At 36.2% G+C, this 23,053-nt stretch overlaps 1 protein-coding gene across 4 annotated transcripts in view; it reads right to left on the bottom strand.

Moving 5' to 3' along the window:
* Positions 1-1,743: 1,743 nt before the first annotated feature.
* The window catches only part of NBEA (neurobeachin), a gene marked incomplete at its 5' end in the record, with an annotated part of 466,147 nt that continues 444,837 nt past the window's right edge, over positions 1,744-23,053 (bottom strand). For all 4 annotated transcript variants that reach the window (XM_082279412.1, XM_082279411.1, XM_082279414.1 and 1 more), the window contains 7 exons: positions 1,744-1,857; positions 2,359-2,510; positions 3,231-3,427; positions 6,672-6,773; positions 16,669-16,839; positions 17,754-17,909; positions 20,415-20,486. In XM_082279412.1, coding sequence (XP_082135538.1) covers positions 1,767-1,857; positions 2,359-2,510; positions 3,231-3,427; positions 6,672-6,773; positions 16,669-16,839; positions 17,754-17,909; positions 20,415-20,486 — 941 coding nt within the window. In that variant the 3' untranslated portion in view covers positions 1,744-1,766. The remainder of the gene's footprint in view (positions 1,858-2,358; positions 2,511-3,230; positions 3,428-6,671; positions 6,774-16,668; positions 16,840-17,753; positions 17,910-20,414; positions 20,487-23,053) is intronic.

Raw genomic sequence — 23,053 nt, 5'->3', positions numbered from 1 at the left:
ATAATTGTTTGTCCATAATGATGTGAATGCTCTAAAAATATTTCATTGGAATGAAAAACAATCACTGAATTCTTTGCATATTTTATTTTTCTTTTTGATTTCCAACTCACACACATCTGGCATATTTTACATCTTTGCAATAAAACATGGTTACAATAGCTTAAGGAATTTATATATCCAAAATATTTCACCATGATCTCAAGATGAAATGAACTTGTCTTCCAGATGTTCAATAGTCTCCCAATTCTAAGCTACGAACTCAAGATATTGCTTACAGACAGGTGATGAATAACTTAATCATTAGGTTGATCCCCATGATTTCCGAATCTTATAAATACAAACAACAATGGAGAAGGAAATTCAGGGCTAAACTTACTAATACAAGGTGGATAACAAATAAGTAATCACATCAATAAATAATGATATGTTCCTGGTGCAAAGTGCCAATACAAAGAATCCATTATCTTTTTAAATAAATGACTGCAAGTGAGTGTAAATTCTGAGAAAATTACATTCCTGTTACATGCCTCATAGCCCTACCGACACAATATGTACATCTATGACAATACAGTCACCAAATATACAAAGAAGAAACATGAATTAAAGTGTATATACCCCTGGCTGTGTAATTTGATCAGTAAAATGTGCAGAAAATTATTCTGATAGTTATCATTACGGTATTGTAAAAGATGAAGTGCCTTAGTCTGAGTGGCTTCAGGTGAGATTTTCAGAAGAACTGAAAAGAACAACCTCAGTCACCTTTAAAATGAAGCTAAGGCTGTCAAATAAACCAAACTCCTCAGATTAAAAATAAGGGGGGAAAAAAAACCAGTGGGAGCTCTCTTGCCCATGATTTATATGCCAAATGTTAATAATCCAGAAGTATAGCACTTTGTCTGTATTGGGAATCATTAAGCATAACAAAGCATTAAACTGAACTTCCCTCTTTGCTCCCTTTCTGTCTAGTCTTTGAATTTAAAAGGGAGGAAACTAATTTCTATTGTATAAAGTATAAATATGGCAAACGATGGCTTTTTATCCAAATGCTTTGTGAGCAGAACTCCACTTAAGAGGGGTAAACTTTAGATTCAAAAAGTGAAAAATGTGTTGGTGGAAATGTCAGAATTACTGTTTGCTCCCAAATTCAACCCTTTAACACAAGCTGTACCCTTAGGCAGATCTCCAGTCTGATTTGTGTGAATGCACCTGTTCCTTCAAGACATCAGGTTTAAAGTACATGCAAGTTGTAACTCCACAATAAAATTAAGAAACAGTTTTGTTCTTTATACAAGGTTTTACTTTTACAAAAGTATCCCTTTAAAGTTAAGATGTGCATCTGATGTACAAAGTATCAAACATATTTTTTTAATCTCAGCTTGAAAAGAGGCTGGAGATGGGATGCATGTTAGGTTCAAAGCCTAAACATTGAAATAACTGGACACAAGGTTTCCCAGAATTTTCAAAAGTCTCTTGTGGCGCATCCTACTATCTTTTCTCAATAAACAAAGATATATGAAATAATTACCAAAACATTTCCTAATTCATATAATTTACATGATACAAGCTTGCTTTTCAGCAGCTGGTGTTCAGTTGTGAAAAAACACACAAAGTAAAATGGTTGCTGACTACAATGTACAGCTATTGCTGGGTGTAATGGAATGTACAACGGAGGTCAATGCAGACGTGGTTTTCCACCAGAGACTACACCTTTCTTTGCAGCCCTTGTGCTCTCAGCTTTACCTGGGCTTTCAGTTCTTCACTGCACTTCAGTATCTGTTCTGATGTTCATAATGCCACCGGTTAAAATCTATATTAAAAGCTACGATGCTGCCAGAAGCCATGCCAGTAATCAGAGTTCTGAAAAAGACATCAAAGATGCTGATGTTAATTCTCTTTTGCCATCTTGAGCTATGGTTTGTCATAAACAGAAAAAGCTAAAAGAACAAAGCCCTTTTTGCAACACTGTCTGCAGTTCTCAAACTCTACATGTTTAAAAAACAGAAATGTACCACAAACTTTTGCAATTGTTTTTAAAGCATTGGTTAACAGCCACTACTGCACTCTGAGCCAATCTGACTATTCCTATGTTCTTAAGTTAATGCAATTTCAGTCACATATTGCTAGTTGAGTGTCTGGCTTACTGACTTCAATGAAATAACACCTCACCTTAATGTTAAGTGCTTGTATTGTGAGACTCAAGTATAAGTGTTAGAGTCAGACAAACTAACAGGAAAACAACTGGAGTAATTGTTTTGTACACATCCTGTTAACGACTCCACACCATAAACTTAAAGCTCATGAAGATGCATACTTTGTGGAAATTTAGCATTTATATACAAATATGCATGACAAATTCACCTCTGATCATGAGACAGATCCATAGCTCTTATGCCAGCATCACAGCCAGGGTAAATATAGAGCTGCTTGAAGTCACAGGCTTGCCATACTTCCACTACACCGTTGTCTCCTCCTGTCACCAGGTTCTGCCCATCACTGCTCAGGAGGATGGCCTTCAGGAGAAAAACAAAATCCCAAGCACACAGTTAGCTTTTATGGAAATGGATCAACATTAAAAAAAATTGAATTGACTTAAAGCATTTCTCATATTTTGCCCACTTTAAATTTGAAGCAAAATGTTCCCTCTCCTCTTTCTGTCTAGCCCAAAAATAAATCAACAAATTTTGTATCACCAAATTTTAAAAACAATTGTGTGGTATAAAACATGATAGATAACAGAAAAGCTCCTTGACTGAATCTGCCAATACTTGAGTTCAGCACATTTCTACATGCCGTAATTTGTTCTACGATACTCAGTGCTATCACTACCACCTAAAGCAAAGCAGCGATCTGTATTGCTAATGCTGCTTCAAGTGCTAGTGACAGAGCAGAGCCCTGAAGGCATGAATTCATGTCTTGGCTAATAAATGAAGAATGAGGACTTTTCAGAGCATTTTGTTTCAAAGACATATTTCCCACTGAAACTTAATTCCAAGCAAAAATTCTGAGAATATCATGGGCTCATAAACTATTTGTTCTTATTTATTCTGGAAAAGCTTAAGTGCATTTTCATATTTGGAGATGGTGATGAAAGGATATGTGTTTGAATGGTTTAACCTGGAGGCAGCAATTTTACGTATATGATTTCCTCTAAACCTTATGGCAAATAAATTCAATTTATTTTAATAAATAAAGGCAAAAGACAACAAATGCTTGTTTGCATTTAGATTTACCCTGGTTGAATCATTGATCTCCATCTGAGCTAAGAGTTTGCCATTAATGCTGAAATTGCTGAACCGTCCTCGTTCATAGTAGATGATGCAGTGACCTTCACTGGATACTGAAATTAAGCGAGGGTACAGGCAGTTTTCTGTTCCTTCCAGGGCTCTCAGCAAGTCTCCAGTAATTGTGTGTACTAGGCAAGGACCTTCTGTATATGAAAATATAATATATCATACATTTATTGTTTATACAAACGATATAGTCTGTGCATAAAGGCAATGCATAATACACATTTATATCACATTAGTGCTGCATAGATATAAAAAGCTGCAATCTTTAAGAATTTAAAATGCACAACAGAAAACAATATGCAAGGGGTTGCATGTTAAGAAAATGAATACAACATGCCTAGAAGTGTATTATTTACTTAGGCTGGTAGGAGTTTTCCTGGATCTGTCTTCTAAAACACTCTTTCCTCTTCCAAAGTTTTCAGAAGCTTCACTCACTGATTTTCTACAACAACATGATCTCTCTTTAGGCTGCCCATTCACATCAAACAGACATGGCCCTATCAGCGACTAGTGGGAGCAACTCCCATAGGGCATGTAATCATATGAATGCATATTTCTCCTATAGACAATGGCAGTTCCTGTATATCCTCTCCCCCAATGAATATATGATATGCATAGATTTCAGTCCTGATTTGTTTCAGCAGTGGGAGTCACATGAAAGCCAACAGAGTTACAATTATACTTGGACTATAAGAGATTTTAGGAGATCACACTGTAACTCCATTTTCTCCAGAGAGATTTTAATATGAGATTTTAATGTCTTTTTATTACACTCATAAAAGAAAAAACAGCTATGAAATCTGCAATGTACATGTTAAGATGCAAAATGAAGCTTATTTACATTTCAAGAACAATGAGAAAAATTTTTTGAAAGTGAGATCCATATTCCTACTAAGAAAAAGTCTCTTCTCTGATAAATGTAATGAGTCACAGGAAATTCTAAATGTTTTCTTTTATGAATCACAGGATAATCCTGGACAGCACAGTAATCTCTTCCTTATACAACTGGTTCATGACCCTGAAAGTAAATTCATATTGGCAGACTCAGCCACCTCATGTTAAGTCTTACTAACTTTTCTGAAATTGACACAGCAGCTGGGTTTGCCCAGGTAGAATGAATCAGCACCTGTGCATTTATCTGTGAACCCTCTGATACAGGCTTTTATCTGTGTTTGCATAGAGTCTGACGCAGAGGGACCTCAAGTTTGGTTGCATCCATGGGATACCACTGCAATGAAATTAATTTATTTTCTCAAATAGTTGAGTTTCCGCTTTGAAAATAGTGAAGTGCCAGGATGTTACAAAAAGTGATACCTTCCCCTTTAGAATAATTACCTTGTTAGATTTTTCAAAAGTGTCATACCTTTATAGCTGAATGGTCATGGGCCCAAAAAGACACATCTGATTTAGGATGCCACTGTAAGGACATACAGACTGACCACTGTTTTTTGGGTTTGTTGGGTAAAAACATGAAAACAACCTGATGCACAAGATTTTCCTCAGAGGAGTCCTAAATGTGCTGTCTTCCTGCTTCAGTAGGTTCTCTAGTGCTGCATGTGTCATCACAGTGCCACAGCCAGCTCCAGAGGAACAGCTGCCCACCAGGAAGCACAGGCTGAGCTCAGACTGGATGGCAGGGCAACTCAGCACTGCCATGAGATGCAATCTAAGAAGCTGGAAAGGGACTGAAAAGAACAGATCTGAAGAAAAAGCTTTTAAAAAGGCATCTCTTGGAAAATAGCAATTTAAAAAAATTATTTTCCCTCTGCATTTTTTATATGGACCAGAGTTTCAAAATTAAGAACATGGGCAGACTACTTCAAGAAACAGACTGGGCCTGTATTTCTCTTGATTAATTATAAACATATTCTGTATTTGATTTTAAAATATTTGGTTGTCCATCAGTTTTTACCTCTAAAAGGTGTAAGTTACCAAAGAAGCATATACTTAATGAATCAGAAGATAACTGAGTACAGATTCCATCTATATTACGAAGAGGAAATTTGCAAAAAGATAGCTGGACAGGGTAGACTATTATGGCAACCAGAGTGCATGAAGCTGCCTTAAAGGGTAAGAAATAGCAGTGCTTCAAGAAAAAAAAATTTAGCTCCAGCATCACTGTACATTTTTTTCACAAATGTCTTGACTTTGCCTATGACTGTTATGTAGTATGCCATTACAAGAGTTAATGACCCATTAGGATTTCCTGTTAAAAATGGCTTTACTCAAAAGTTTCACACTCAGCTTTAAAATTAAATGTTGAGCTCCAAGGCAGTATAAAAAGCAATAACCCAGGAGTCAGCTGTGAGCAAAAGCCGTCAGAGCAAGCATCACATCCTTCTTACCCTCAGAAACAGCAAACTTAAGAATGAGTACAAAGATATCCATGGGGATGACTAAAACAGGCATCACTATAGATAGAGAAAGCAAGTCACTGGATGTGGATGTAGGACTACAGTGGAAATTAGACAGGAAGACATATAGGGAAAAAGGAAATACAAGGGTGATACAAAGAAAGGAAGTAGGAAGGGAGAAGAGATGATGCAGCACAAAAGGAACTAAGAGAAAAGGGGAGAGGGAGAGGCAAATAGAAAAGGAAAAGAGAAAAAGACATAGTTTGACAAGTTAAGAAGCTGAAAGAGAGAGGGCAGTGGGGGAAGAAAAGTGGACACGGAATTAAAGAGAAGTAGGAGAAGATGGGCAGAAGGAGTAAAATGAACAAATCAAGGAGAAACAGAGTAAGGAAGGATTAAGCTAACATTCATTGAGGCTGGTGCTTTATTTACACTGATTACCAGTTATCCAGGATATTGCTGCAGGCTTGGAAAAGTATTTTGAACACTTGTGTTAGCAATTGTTGGGTACTCTGGATTCCATAGATAAATAACACGGAGAACCTGCAACGGCTCATTATTTAGAAAACATCACAAAAAACCACTGCTGGATAAAATGCTGCACACAGCTCCAAAGCAAACTGATCCTGCTTCCCTAGAGAGTGAGGTCAGTCCTAAAAACTACCATTCAAGGTGGAGAATTTGGAGCTGGCCCTCCCTGAAATACATGTCTCTATCAACAGGTCTCTTCAAAATCACTAGATGTCATTAGAATTATTGTATACATTTTTATAAAATACTCTTCCAGGTCTGGGTGGAATAGCTGCATAGACTGATGGTCGGAAGGAATGATGAACTTAATTTGTGCCTAAACACATAAGTGCAGATAGTAAATAACAGTTTTCAGAGAAAACTGCTTCAGAGTCTCCTAGAATTACAACACACCTTAAGGATAATTAAAGTATATGTGGCTTGAGGGAAGTCTGAGAAGTACCACTAAAAAAGACTCTAAAAATGTTAAGACTTAAGCCTTAAAAACATTTCTGACCTTTAGCACCACTGATAACAAGTCCTAGCTCTGCACAGACTGACACGCAGACAACTTCATGGTCATGACCAGTTAGAACAGCTCGAGGAGCTGGATAATCACCTGTAAAAAAAAAAAAAAAAAAGTGAGAAAAGCAAAGCAAGAAAAAGAAAACAATAGGGAATGACAAATCAGACATGGTTTATCAACAAAAGAACTTTGCTATAATTTGCTTGAAATCATTAAGCGTCAGAGAGGTGCGGTGTGATTAAATATCTCATATTTAGGATACCGAGCAAAATATATTAAGACATCATAAAGTTTCAAAACCCCAGCTACCCAATGCATTAATGAATTAATTAAAAGGACACAAAGTGTGGTGCTATTGAAAGCAGCGGTAATGTAAAGGTCTGCTATTGAACATATATGTTTCCAGACTTACGATATGAACCTAAAGAATTGAGGATGTGCCTTTAAGAGTGATCATAATTTGTTTCATGAAACTGGTGGTAGGAAAAGAAGAGAAGAAGAACAACACTAGAAACATGCTACTGCTGCATAGATAATATTGATTCAGAGACACGTGGAATGGTCAGAAATTAAAATATGCCTAAAAATGGTATAGGTATACATTATTTTATATGTTATATATATTTTATATATATATATATGTACATATATATATATTCAGGACTGAAATATATTTTGGTTTGGTTCCAAACAAGTGGGCAACTTGCTTTATAACACAGAGTTCACATCATTATATTTGCATTGTACAAATCAAGTACAGAAAATTGGGAAATTCCAAAGGACTGGAGTTCTGCCAGTGTAGTTCAAATAGTAAAAGAAATGACCTAGGGAACTATAGATAAATTACTGCAATGTTAGTTCTATATAAAATAAAATGGTTAATCCACACTTCTGTCAACAAGAATTGGAAGTAAAAATCTCATTAATACCAGTCACCATGCTGTGCTGGACTAGAAGTCTTGTCTTACCTGGTTTTGATAGGATGAGGGTTACAGTTGATAAAATATGAGCTACATATAGGGTTTTTGGAAATCCAGATTCGGAAATCAGCTTTCAGTTAGGAGCTGGAAATTGATTCTAATCAAATATTAACCAGTAATATTATCTATGGGATAATATAAATCTTTGCTGGTAAGATAGGCTTGTAATAAAATAATTGATGCAAAGTTTCATGGACAACTGTACAATGACAAGAGAAAGCCATTATTATATCATTATTATATCATTGCCCAGTTAAATAAAAAAATAGAAAAATGTGTTTTATTTCTTTTCAATGCAGCCAGGTGAAAGTTGATGATTCTGGACAAGCACAAGCTCTGTTCACTGGAGAGGAGATTCTGTTCTGGAAGGAAGCAATATAGAGTAGGATTTATGCAGCCAGAAAGAAAAACTCCCTCAATGTAACTTTCAGTGCAATACCTTAGATCAGCAAATAGGAGGCAAGAACTACTTTGCCACTGAAGACCAGAAAGATGAAAGGCTTGTGGCCACATTTACAAAAATGAGCTCAAAGGAGGGCCACACAACTGATAGAGGAGAGTAGGAGAGGAGGCTGCACAGTGTTTGAAGTGTTTTCTCTGTTCACTGCATAGGCAGCAAAGTGGTAACTGGACTCTGCTAACTGGGAGACACAGGCATAAAAGATGCCCAGTAGCCCAGAAATTTATCTTGCAGCTAATGGCACAGAGAGGTCTAATGGGTGAATGGCTGCACACATTTCAACTCTGGAATAAAATGCAGTTTCCTAACTGGAAATCCAGTTAAACACTAAACCAAAAGGGAACTACCTGAGTAGCTAAAAAGTATTGCATGAGTTTTTGAAAGATATGCGTTAGGAATGGAGGCTTGGATAGACTTTTGTGGGTCAGTGAATTGAGTCTTCTTTTATTGCAGACACTCACATGATATAAACAGTTAATGAAATGGCTACCTGGGTATGTGACTTGGAAGGATGTTCCAGACTCCTCCTACTCTAAAGAAGAGAAATAGTCTGAATTCCAGTTTGCATTTGTTCTTGTCTACCTAGCACCTCTTCATTCTTGTGTTAGCATTGTCCTTTAGCTTCAGGTCTTCTTCTCTAGCATTTTCCCCACTTACGTGCTTAAAGCATAAATCACCCTTTTTCATCTTTCCTTTTTAGTCTATTGACCAAACCAAACCCTTATAAACTCCTTTGAAGGGAGGGGCTTGCCATTTTTTAGCCATTGTAGCAATCCATTTCTTTGCCTATCTTTAAACTCATTCTTTAAATTTGGGTATCCAGAGATGTATAGGACCATAGTTCTTAAACATTCAGCATGAATCTCCAGTTTTTCTTGTCAAACCCTAACATCCTCTGTCATCAAAATTTAATAACAATTCCATGTATTGTAATATCTTTCTGAACAAGATGAGAACTACCAACCATGGATTTACAGACTTCAGTTTTGGACACAATAGTACAGGGTCTGTCAATCTAACAGGTCTTGTTCCAATGTACAGACACATTAAAAATTTCTTACCTCTAATGCAAACAGCTACCTCAATAAATCCTAGTTTCCCAAACTATAATCTAGACAGCAAGAAAAAAAATCTTTTTGGTCTGGAAACTGAAGATGTGAACTAAAAACTGAGCTCTACCACTAGGGAAGGATGGATGTCAGAAGAAAGACGCACTGTGTATCTCACTAAGGATGGCTATACTTTGATTTTTATCATTTCCCCATCAACACTGCCATTGAGAATCCCATCTTTCAAGGTTTTGTTTTCTCCAAGTGAATAACATAAAAAATAAAAAAAAAAGCAATTAACTACGTTCAAAAATTTCCACTTTTTTTTTCTTCTATATGTCCTGGAAAAAAAGAGGATTATGCTCAATGGCCATCTTGGCTCAAGCTCTGATTACAGAGGTGTCATCAGACTGCATCATCAAACTGGATGGCTGAACTTATTAAATGGCTAAAATTTTTGAAAGGAAAAGAAATAACGCAGTTTTCAAAGGAACATTTTCCTCAGTTTTTCCTAGGAAAGTCTATAATATCAAGGAACTGTAAAACTCCAGAATACACCAAATAAGCATATTTTATTGACTTCTTGATTTATAAAGGAAAATGCTTATAAGGAAGAACTTCCCTGAAACATAGATCTGTGCATCTTATTTTGTCCAGTTTTTCAGTAAATACAAATTAATAATGGAATATCAATATTAAGAGTAACAGTCCAACAGTAATTGAAAATGGGATTTTTCCCCCTTAGGGCTCAAAAAAAAATTATTCACTGATGCTTTCTACAGAAATAGCTGTGGCATGAACCTCAGTCATATTACATTTTATTGCTAAGGAAAGAAGCTGTGAACTCCAGGAATCATTCAAAATCTAGCAAAATATTCTGTCACTGTCATATCACCACTGATAGATGCAGCCAGAGGTCAAAGGCTGCAGCTCTAAGGGAATTGCAGGTGAAAATATCCTACCTAAGAACTGAGATACCATCACTGTAAACTCCCTGTAATTTCGCCAAAGGAGCACCTTTGAACTGAATTACTAGAGGGCAGAAGGAAAAAAAAATGTGCTGAATCTCCAAACAAGTAAGTTTTTCTAGAAAGTCTAAAATAAAACACATCTTTCCTTCTTGCTGAAGAATGTAATGCTTAATATTATTGTAAGGTTCTTCGGGAACAGATGATGCTCTTGCATGACAAGGTAAAAAAGAAGAGGGAAAGGAAGACAAAAGACAGTGTTACTATCTCTCTCATGCTGTCCTTTTCCAGGATTTATGTACAGATTTCCATGGGGACACATCTAGGAGCCTTCTGTATAAACAAACATGAGACCACATGGCAAATTTTAGCTTCCATTTCATCTCTCACTTTGACAAAAGCAAGTCCAAAGCTATACTTGAATTACTTGCTGAAAAGAATTTACTTTGCTATTTGCTTTACTGTTAGGACTTTTCAGGGGATACTCATCAGAAAACAAAATCTTAGAAAATACAATGGCTTCCATGGAAGTAAAACTGTAAGAGCCTTCTCAAATTTTTACTGTCAGAAAAAACCATCTTAGAGTTTGATGAAAAGATAAGGCTACAACCAATAAATACGAATATCTCAAAACAGAAAATAGTTAATAACAGTGTCCACAAGATCAGGGAGTGAGCAATGGATATAAAAGAAGGATTTCTGACAGAAAAATATTAATATATTCAGAATATTCCCAGCTCTAGGAAGCAGAGCTGATTTATTTGCTGAGGAACGTTGTATATAGCTACAAACAATTCACCCAGGTCGGTGGACTTTTGGGTACCTTGCACCAATCCAGAGTCCAGAAGGTAAAATATAGTGGAGGACAGGAAAGTATGGATTTGTAGCATCTCTTCCTATCCCTTCCACTAAATTACTGTGGGATCTTGGGCAATTTGGTGAACCATCCTGCACTGTACAATTCCCATGGAGTATGCAGCAAAGCATGGGCACAGACATCTGTTGATAAAATACTAGAGATAACTGCATTATCTCAGGTGGATTATTGGCTCTTTTACCTTTACATAGCAGCCTTAGAAGAGAGATGTCTTTGGCAACCAGAGTAGAGATGGTGCCAGTAAAAACTACAAACTAGTTTTCAAAGAGCTTCTGCTCTGGCAGAACAGTGCTAAGATACTGTAATTCAAAAATTTATACCTAAATTTTACAAACTTACGAGTACCATAATAACTCCTTAAACAGACAAAGTGGAGAGCACGTGTGCCCATGGCTTATGCAGGACCTTCAGACGGCCATCCAGTCCTCTTGGTGCAGAGCACACCAGTGACTATTTTTAAACTGCTGCCATTTCAAGGTTAAGCTAGGGCATATTAAAATGTAGAGGGATATAAAACAATAAATGAATGTTCTGAGTTCAGAATAACTACTCTTTCAAGACATAATCCTGCAGAACCCTTGATGTTCACAACTTCAAATTGTTTCAAAATTATGTCATGTAAAAGGAACACAAAGAGGTATACTTCATGACAGACACAGAAATAAATGTATATTGACTTGACAAAGATTTTTTGTGGTAACGTTTACCTTCCCTTTCAGATATATACTGAATGCACTCAGTGGGACAGGATGGATTGTTAGCACCTGTGAAGATTATGTTATAATGCTAAACAAACCCATCTTATGGCTTATAGACAATATTTTCCAATGGTCAGCACAGCTGCTGTTAGAAAAAGTGGAGTTAACTCCCACACCTCTTGTGACCATCGTCTTGGAAGCTACAATAGGTAATGAGAAATGTCAAGTCCCAAGATCGAAGAAATTTCAGGCTCTAGGGAAAAAACAGGAATAGCATTGATCCTTTTAAAGAACACCAGTCAGAGGGTGAATGTAATATATTGCATGGAGAGGCTCAAGAGGATAAGCGGCCAAGTCTAACATACTTACCTGACAAAAAATTCAATCAGCCTTTAGCACAAGCTGCCTAGACTTCCTTTCTTTCATGCAGGAGTCTGATTCCAATTAAAGTGTGCAAATTAATTTTTATCACTTCCAAATTAGTTTCTGAATTTGTGTCTGTTTCAGATAAAAGCATCTGTCCCTCACTTTTCTACAATTCTATCATCCACTTTGGTATATCTGTTCAAAGACTCTGAGATAATTCTCATTTTCAAAGTCACTTGTTTGAAAGAGACTTTCAATAAAGTAATCATAAAATATAAAAATAAAACTGCTATAATGATACATGTTGAACTCCAGGGCATATCATGTACTCTCTTTGCTCCTTTTTGTGATGACTAATACAGTTTCCAAGTGAGAATAAATTTGTATACAAATTAGTGCTCAGCTAAAACAAATCCCTATACATCATAAGAGAAGAAAAATCAAAACACAAATTGTCAAACTCCATCACAATAATTTTTCTATTCAGTCTCTGAGAACTGCAAAGATTTACATTTCCCATATCACTTCACACAAATAAAAAAAGCAAACTATGTCCTTTGCATGTGCCATGTCTCACTTAGAGAAAACAGATACCTTTCACTGTTCTCACAACTGCAGCAGATTTATATAATGTGGTCATCAACTTAATAAGGTGCAGATTCAGATTAGCTATTTCAGATGGGAGTTTTGGCTTAGAAAGTAGATATCTGACCCTGGCAAGAGGACTTAGCTTCATTCAGTCCAGTGTTTTTCCAAAAGGTGGTACTTAAGTAAGCAAGGATAAAGAAACAAAGGGAAGTTCAAACATACCTACAGCCTGCATTCAACTGCCCTTCAGCCTACAGGAAATCATGCCGCATCGCTTACTTTCCAGAAGCATTCCCAGACACCAGCCTCTAGTCTAATCTAAACAGGACCTCCAACATCACCACTGTTGGAGCTTAGCAATGGCATGGCCATGAAAGCGATGTTGAACTAGAGAAAGTACAAATAGGGACAAGATTTGTGCTATATGCTGCTGTTGAAGGTACGCAGCATATCGCCCCTGATTTCTTGATTTATCTCTATATCCAATCATCATGACATGTAAGATCCATAAATAAGAGCCTAGAAAAGAATTTTGCTTTCTACCAAATCTGGAGGTTCACAGGGGCCTCTCCTATGTTAATTTATAGCTGATAGTCAGCACATGCTTGTGAACATGGGAATGACAGCTTTAATTCCCCCAGTCTCTAGAGGTCAAGAATGTAGTCCCCCACTTCCTAAACAAACACTCTAACCAGAAGAAGATTTCCTACTAGCTATTTCATACCGCTACTGTGTGGAAAACATTGCATTTAAAATCTGGTAAAACTTCACTCTTCTCACAGTGATTGTGAGAAGTTTCAAGATATTGTGACAAGTGCAAACTAAACCAGAAACTAATTTTTGACACTTGCTGTAGAATAAAAGTGATAACTTAATAAATGTATTGATTAGAAAAAATATTTTTAAATTATAAAATGAAGCTTACCATGCTCTCATAGGCAAGTTTTCAACTACTGAGCTAGAGCAATCATTTGTATTTTTTCTCAATTCTCCTCTTTAAACAAGAGCTGGTTCTGTATTTCCCACAGACACAGCTGAGGTGACCCTGAGAATACGCCTGTACAGGTATTTCAGCAGAAGGTTCTACAGAAGTCTGACAGGTTAGGTTACTGACACCCGTGTTGTTTAGTAAAGATTATATCTATCTCATGGTCTCTGGAATATGGAATTTTAGCAGAATCTGTAAGAAGTTTGATCTGACAATCTTTTGCCTGAGAGTATTTCACAATAATGATTGTGATTGCTATGTTTTCAAATGAAATGGTATCTACATTTTTCTGTACAAATGTTATACTACACAAACTGTTTAGGACTGGGGGTTTGCTTTTTCTCCTCTTTAAGATTTTCTGAAACAACTAAAGTTCCTTTTGGTAATTGGAGGTATTGAAGCTGAAATTGGTAGTTAACTGTCTTTCAGCTTAAAAGATAATTATAAAGTCAAGCATCTAACCCAGATAATTACTATACCTGACATTTTTCTTGGAGTTCTTCACCTTCTTATATCCTGTGGTATAAAACACCCTATCTGTGTCTCCAGATGACAGCTTTTAAAAAAATCAATACCCCTTTTTTCCCCTCTGAAAATATCATCTACATCTTTCTGGAAATTCATTCTAAAGATGTTTAATAATTGGATTTGACCCAGATTGATCATACCACTTTCATTTTTCCTACAAGGTAAATCCTAACCTTCTAACAGCAACTACAGAAGAGTAGACTAGGAAATATTTCTTTACTACTTTGGTGGCTTTAACTAGGTAAAACTTCAAACATATTATCATGAGGATTTTTGGGAATGCTTCACTCTTGAAAATTAGTTTACAGGGAATCTTAGTCACATGACATGACAATTCATGTCTGCTCGTGGTAGTGACCAGAAACTGCCAGTCATTACTTCAGCAGAAACATGTAGTAATTGTAGAAGTTGTTAAAGGCCCTTTTTTAAAAGGTCCTTTGTTTTTGTGATCTATCCCCATTAATGTATGTTCATGAAAAGTCAAAGTAGCTGTTTATAATATGTTTCCAACAAAGGTAGTTTTGGTTATAGTACAGTACTAGTATATAATTAGCATATCCATGGTAGCTTTAATCCAATGAATAGAGATAGCAATAACAGATATGCCATCATTCTTCTTCAGCATGAGTCTTCAACATGTCTTCAACATAAATATTAAAAAATCGTATCAATATATTTCAAAGCCACCACAGTGGTCTTGGGTATTAGTCTTCTTGAGTTCTGTTACCATGCCTGTAAGATTTCATTAGACTGGACATGACTATCTGCAGCACAGTCTCTTATTAATCTGACTATAAGGCTTTTTCTTCAGCAAAACAGTGCCTTATCCATATAGAGGTAAGACAGAAAGCAAATCATACAAGTCATTTTTGTTTTCATTTATTTCTGTCAGACAGGTCATTTCGTCCTTTCATAAAATTAAAGATCTCCAAGGCAGACACTTCCAAAGTTAGGCAGCTAAGATATTAAGCCTGAGATACCAAAAAGTACAACTTCTGTGCATTCAGATATGTAAGTGATGACAGAACAATACCAGAACTAGAATAATTTTATCTGGAAAAGAATTGAAGCAGTCTGTTATCAGCCAGAAAGGAGATGCTAATTGCAAGGCTGTCCAAGCCCTTTGTAATCAAAGGAGGTAATGTCTTACATTTTTTTTCTTTAATGAGAGAAGAAAGCTCTTTTTATTTTCCTCTTAACATAGAAATTACTTATACTTTATATGAATCACACAGGCATTCAAAGAAGAAAAATGGCATCAACCTAAACAGTCTGCTCAGACATGAAAATCCTTGTCAGACTGAATTTATCCACATTGGAGAATTACATACTAAAAAAGTCATGGAATATAGGCAAAGATATTAGAGAAATTTATTATTGGAACACAATTTTATTTTTTCCCCTCTATTTCCTCTGTTATTTGCTTTGTAAAAAGCAAGCAAAATCTGGTGAGAAAGTGAGGCTTTTATCTGTCTCCCCTTTACTCTGCTTACAGACAAATGGAAAAACATCAGAATTCAATAAAAAACTTCCTGCTGAAAAATTAACAAAATATTTACTTTGAAATAAATAAAACAGTTTTCTACCAGCCATTCAGTTGAAGAAATACTTTCACGTAAATATCTGTAACTGACAGTACTGCCTCCAGTCAGTTTTTGAATCAGATATCAAAACTGATAGTGACAGATTCTTCCATTTTTATCCAAAGACAAAATCCTTCTGTTGAAAATTATCGTTAGAATTCAGAAACTTCTTTAAGTGAAATGGATTTAGTGCTGTACAAAACAGCTCTAGTATATGGATAAAAGTTTCTCTTTAGCTGCAGCCATATCTCTGGCTTGGGTGATGGGATCTTTAAATTAGTACGGCACTCTAAGTACCCTTTTATATAAATTAATATTACTGTGTTCCCCTCACTTTGCAAAGCACTGATAGTTGGTCCCATTAAAATGAATGTAAACTCTTCTTGACATTTTATCTTTTTCTATTTTTATTCAGTCATATTTCTTCCCCAAACTATAGAAAGACCTTTCTCAAGAGAGTCTCATTTAATTCCATGGCATGTGAGACATTCCTTTTTTGAAAAGGCAAGCAGCTGATATAGCATGCTGTAGCACAAAAGGAGTAAGTTAAAATGCCAAAAAGTACTTCCAGGGAAAGGAAGTCAAAATATAGTGATATATGTCCTGTCACTTAAAGGCCACAACCATCTTGTTCTAGTTTATGATGACATGATGCTATAAGTGATAAAGGCAATTATAAACTTAAGAACTATACTCCCATCTTATTATTTCTTAACATGCACAGATTGTTTAAACATTTTTTGGGTAGTAATCAATGCATTGCTTAGCATGTGGTGCTCTTCTTATACCAAGCAAAGTTACCGATATATTTGGTAATAACTTCTGAATCTGACAGAAGGAATGTTAAAATGAATAGGTGTGGCAGAAGACCTCTCAGAAAGATGTTATTTAAAGGATACTCACTGCTGTTTGGATTGTCACCTATAATATGATGTCGGCCACTCCAATACCAAAGCAGCAATGTAGCGTCACGTGACCCAGACACGATGTAGCAATCACCCCCAATGTAGGACTCCGACCTGGCAAGGCAAGTCACGACATCCCAGTGGCCAAATACAATCTGAGTTAATTTTCCTGGTGGGAATGCAAAGTCATACAAATTCAGTTTTCTAAGGTACTTGCAGCATTTAGAAATCATTAACTATATAATTAATATTCAGTTCAAATGTAACTTTTGTCTCATGTCCCGTAATTAAAGATCACTAAATGCTACAACAAGATTAAAAAATCACAAAGATAAAACTTTTTTTCCACTTTTTTTTCGTTCCCATTGAAGGCTATGCTCTGTGTCAATCCATAGTCTAACCCTTATCTCTGAAAATCAAGTCAGTGCTGCAGTCACTGAATATTAAGTGGAGTTATGGCTCCATCAGTATTTAAGCAATGGCATTAGAACACTATTTATGAATTTCATGAGTGATATGAATAAGACAGCACATGAACTTTTCCATAATTGTGCTGCATTATTATATTAAAAATGTGTATTTGTTTTATGTTAATGTCAAACTAAGGTTTACTGTGATTATCACCTCCTCCTTTCTATTATTGCAATAAGTTTTTAGCAATATATTGAGTGATATTAAGCTAAGTAACCAGACAAAGCAACAGAATATTGGTTCCTGTAGCAGGATATTCCACCTAATTCCTTACTACATGAAATAAATAGAGCTAGAAATAAGACATCCATGAAAATATTGTAACAAGAATTTTGGTTGATCCTTTCGATATTATAAATTTTCTGAAATTAACTACAGTTTTCAAAAGTTACCATTAATAAAACTGCATTCCATTTCCTTTTGCATCCTTTATCTCCCATTCAAAAAAACATCTTAAAGTTATCATGCTGAAACAATAATGAAGGATTTTATAAACTGCCCTTTATCATTCATGGATGGGTAAGCACAAGCATTAGATATGGTACTATTAAGACGATAGTCTTTGTGCACTTTGTGACCCAGGAAGAACCGGAGAGCTGTATTTGAGGTCACCTGTTTCTGTAGAATAAACTCGAAAGCTCTTGTCCCAGAAACCACAGATAAGAATGTAGCGATTATCTGCCGTGACCACAAAGCAATGCGCGTTGATCTGGATGCTCTGATCCACAAGGTCTGTGATCTGCCGTTTGTTCACACCAGAGTTATTGGCTGTAACGAAATGCAAAACACATTTTACATGTAAGCCATTCCAACACCTTCCTGTCATCCATTTACAGGAGAAAATGAATACATTTAACTTTCAATGAACTGTGAATTTGTTGTTGAGTAAGCATTTTGAATATGAACATTTAGAGCTGTCTATATGGGTGTCAGAAATACAAAATTATTGTGAGATTTCCAGTTTCCCTTTGAATAAGAGAAAAGATTTTACAAGAGATGACAATTTCTTATATGCTGCCTGATGCACTGCATAATACATGGTAATAATTTTAGTGCTCTGCAGAAGTATTCCCCAAACCAATCTGAACCAGGGGAAAAAGGCAAAAGTCCATTTAAAATATGAAATAAATATTAACAATAGTCGAGAGAGCCAATTCTTGCTGGTTGGTTTCTCTTCTACAGCCAATAGCTTGTATTGTGTGGCCTTGACAACCTCATACCTCCAGATACTTAACCACACTAAAGACATAAGAATTCAACCAACGAATGAGGGGGAGACCTCATTGTGGTCTTCAACATCCTCACGAGGGGAAGTGGAGGGGCAGGTGCTGATCTCTTGTGACCAGTGACAGGACTCAAGGAAAAGACATGAAGCTGAGTTAAGGGATGTTTGGGTTGGATATCAGGAAAAGGTTCTTCACCCAGAGGGTGGTTGGGCACTGGAACAGGCTCTCCAGGGAAGTGGTCACAGCACCAAACCTGACAGAGTTCAAGAAGCATTTGGACACTGCTCTCTGGTACATGGTGTTACTCTTGGGGAGGTCCTGCACAGGACCAGGAGTTGGACTTGACTATCCTCATGGATCCCTTCCAACTCAGCATATTTTATGATTCCGTGAATCTGTTCAAACCTATTGTGATTTTCCAGTACAGTAAAAGTAAGTCTTATCACCCACTCCTCAAGCAGGGAGCTAGGCCATGGATGGTAATTTTAAGAGACAGTGACACCTAGAAACTCCCCTAGACAGAGAGAAAAGGAATGGTTCATTCATTCAGCCACCACCCCAGCTGCCAAACGGAGCTGTTAAGAAGGATGTTAAGAAGGACTGGGAGTCCCCAGCTAATGTGCTCTGTACTCCCTGTGAAACAACAGACAAGATATGGCAACACAATAAAAGTGTATTGAATCTCAATATTAACCTTCTAAAAGTTCAGTATATAATCTAAGTTAATTTTATACACTCCATCCAGTCTCACTGGAGAGGAAGACATTTTTTCACATGACAAGTCATCTCACACTGTAATAGCTGTCTAAGTGCTAGACAAATCCAGAGGAGAGTTTGTCTTTCTACAATAGTTATTGGGGGAATCTTGACAACTAACTTCAGTTAAATGAAGATAGGTGAAATAAAAATCACTCTGAGAAATATGTTTCTCCTAACATAAGAACACAACTTAATGCAGACAATAATCTGATTTTTTCCCTATTTTTTGCTATTCTAGTTAAATTGCTCACAACTGCATGAAACAAGAGATTCAGCCAAAAAAATCCCCACTCCATCCTATCTTAAAATTGCTTGTGGAAGTTAATATCATGTTTACATGCATTCTAAGAACACATATTTATATTACCAGACCCTCTATGTCCACCAGCTGAAAGATAATGAATAACAAATTACTCAAATTTCCAGAACAGGTGGGCGCAATAGTTGTGCCTAGCTTGTGAAAAAAAACTAAAGAGAAAACCACTGTCATTATATGAGATCAAATGAAGCACACAGAATGAGAAAGATAACTCTTCTGTGGTACTTCTATGTAAATATTTTGAACATGAATATCGACACAGGCAAAAAAGGAACTTTATATCTGGCTATGTTTAAAAACGTATTTTTTTTCTCAACAATGCTACAAATTTGTCTCTAACAACCTACCCTGTCCTCAATTTCTGTTTCAAATTACTGAAAAAATACCCCTACAAATCAAATAAGTGCAATTAATGAGGATTTATGATCGTTAGGAAGCCCTGCAATCTAACAATTTTAGCAGATGATATTTCTCAAACAATTCACTTTCTCAAAGATTCTGGATTTTAAAGAATACTATCAATTTAAAATTCAGTCTTTTCATTATTAAATTAGTACTGCCAACTAAATCCAAATCATGAAGTGAATGAAAATAAACAGAACTTCATCCGCACTGATAAACATAGTGCTGGCTATAAAAAAAGAATGTGTGATAACTCCACAGGACCCTCACATTTTATTTTACTAATGTGACCTGATAAGAGAACAGAATTATAGATTTGGGCTGACAGTGTAACTGACTTAATTGGTTGTTTCTTAAATACCAGTTGCTGGTGATGTTAATAACAAATAGCACTCATGTAATTAATTCAGCATCAATAGCTAATGCTTTTAGTTCTCCAGGACCGACAAGAATAAATATTTTCCTATTTTCTGTGTTAAATGAAGCATAACATACAAATATAGCTTAATCAATAATTCCTGAAAATGCCAATTTCAAATATATTGCTACATTTTCATCTTGACATACCAATCAATGGATCCATTTCAATTGGAAGATGATGGGCTTGATCCAAAGAGTATCCTGGGGCTCCTCGAAGGCCTACACACCAAAGGAAGAATGAAGCACACAGAAACCTTTTGACACAACTTTTCTAGGTTTAAAAGTTCATTACTGAATTATTATATATATTTTTAAAAGTAACTTTTTACTCTTTGTTTTATTAATATATTAAGATTTCTTCCTCTGTGCTACAAAATATGTATTTGTTAATTCTTTTGTAATGTAAAAGTAACTATAAATATAGACTTGCCAACTTCATCACAACTTCTGCAGCCACACATATTCATTAAATAACTCATTTAAAATTGTATGAGACAACCTTTTTCCTTTTACATTTGAGCAGAGATCTTAGTACAGAAAATAAAGTTAATTAGATTAAACATTGTTATGAGTTTCTTACATATGGAAACCTGTATGTGACAGAAACTTGGACCTTTTCATGGATTTAACTAAAATTTTTAGCTGTAAAACTCTAGGCTACAGTAAATGTGCCACAATTATTCCTGTTAATTCTATTCTGAGCAGTCCTTAAGATGTTCAAATGTGCATAAGGGCCTACAAATTTAGTGTTATCTGCTCTCATGCACAGCTAACATTGCTTTGGCTCTTTTGAACAGCTTCCCTGGTACATAAATCAGATTGTCACTACTGAAAACACGATTTTTGTCACAAACTGCCATGTTGCACAAGAATACCCTCTATAATAGTACATACAGATTTCTGGAGGATAAAGTCCATTTTCTACCACTGAAATAGACAGCTGGACTCCATCTGTGTCCTTGAACAACTGTTTTGAAATGTTCACTCGGTTTCTTTCCTCTCCCCCCTCTTGGGCTCAGTTTAAAGGCACAGAAAGGCACAAAGTTAATTTCTGGGCATAGGGCAGTGATAGGGGATACACATCATAAAGTCACCCCAAGATATTCAGCTAGCTCTGCCATTTGCAGACACTGATCTGAGAACTTCTCCTTCCCTTCTTTCTGTCACTTCTTTCAAAACCCAAACAGTTTGGGACAGATCTTTACTGGTATTAACTTAGATTCATTCAATTGTATTATGTCTATGTAAATGGTTCTTGCTGTTTATTAACTCCAGAGGTCTACATACACTACAACAATTGGTCTTTCTGTAGATAAACCTATCCTTTAAACTACAGTTATGCTTTATTAAAACAATATTATGTCAATAGTAGGAGATTGATACCCTGTCCCGGACTAGCCTCCTGCAAAATAAACAACATTGCCAAGCAAGATGTAAAAGTTAAGAAAATCATTACAATGATATTTGATTCTCTAAACAGTTTCATTTTCCTCTCTTTCTATTATAATATAGTTAGAAAGTATTCTTGGTTTTGCAATTTAGACCAGAGGTTTACAAATGGTGAGAAATTTAATTTGTGGTTGGTTCATGCCTTGAATCCTGAATGTTTGCAACATGACTTGTGATTTACAAGAGTAAAGAAAAAGAAGAACTAAAACCTTACTGTCACAGGCATCATAAAGACCCACATAAATTCAGCTAAACTAAAGGACTTCAAATGACAGATTTTAAGGAAACCCTTGAACTCCAGCATACTGCAATATTAATGAGACTAACTCCTTCACAGTAAAGTACAGGTAGGAATTTTGGCTTCTCTTGACTTGACAATCTGGAAGAGAAAGAACTAAATAAGCTTCCTCAAACAGAGGAGACATGAATGATGACAGGTATAGAGTACTTGGACTGTATCCCTGAAAAATTGAGGGGAAATAATTAGGAATGAGCCAGTCAATGTTAGTCAAAGGTGTATTCAAATAACACAGGATGGTTTCTGCACCTCTGAATCATTCCTGACATTGGAATCTTCCATTGAGGACATCGCCACAAAATACTTCAAAAAAATGTTTTATTTGATTTATTTCCCCTCTAGATTTTTCCCTTTTGTTTTAAAGAAATGGGAAAAACATTTTTTTTTTTTATATGTAATGTAGTTGCCCCTGATGGAGTATTATAAATGTTTCCAGATACTGCAGCATAAGGGCTATCACTGCAGGAAACTACCTGAGAAAATGTAACCTGTTTGTTCCCTCATGTACCTCATGGCCCCACCACCCATTTAGCGATGCCTGGAACAGCCTTAGCATCTACATGTCCAGGTGACATGGACAGTCCTAATGGCAATATGGAGAGGTGAGCAGAAGGGCTGGAAGGGAATTTTGGGAAGACCTGTTGGATGGGCTTTTGTGAGGGAATAAGGAAACTTCTCTTCAGAATAGTCCAGTGTCTGGCTGCTTAGGCTTGCTTAGGATCCCAGATAATCCAACAGTGACCCAGGGGAAGGCTTATTACAAGATCCTGAAATCTCTCTCAAGCAGCACATAAGGATGTATGCTCTCTAGCATGCCAGTATGTATTCCTGAAACCTGGGACATATTAATATTGGCTGTGTCAAGAGCAACAGCAGTCTCCTGAAAAGCATTATGTCAAAGACTGATCCTGAAGTAACCACAAATCGATTGGCTGCCATGGTGATGTGCTGCTGATAAGGAGAGTGTTTCTAGGAATGGCACCAGAGAAAACAGAAGCTGTGATTATTTGACACAAACCAGAAGAAACAATAAATTTTG

Source organism: Coloeus monedula (assembly GCF_965178545.1).
Source record: "Coloeus monedula genome assembly, chromosome: 3".
Classification (NCBI taxonomy): domain Eukaryota; kingdom Metazoa; phylum Chordata; class Aves; order Passeriformes; family Corvidae; genus Coloeus; species Coloeus monedula.
This window is presented reverse-complemented; position numbering and strand designations above follow the sequence as displayed.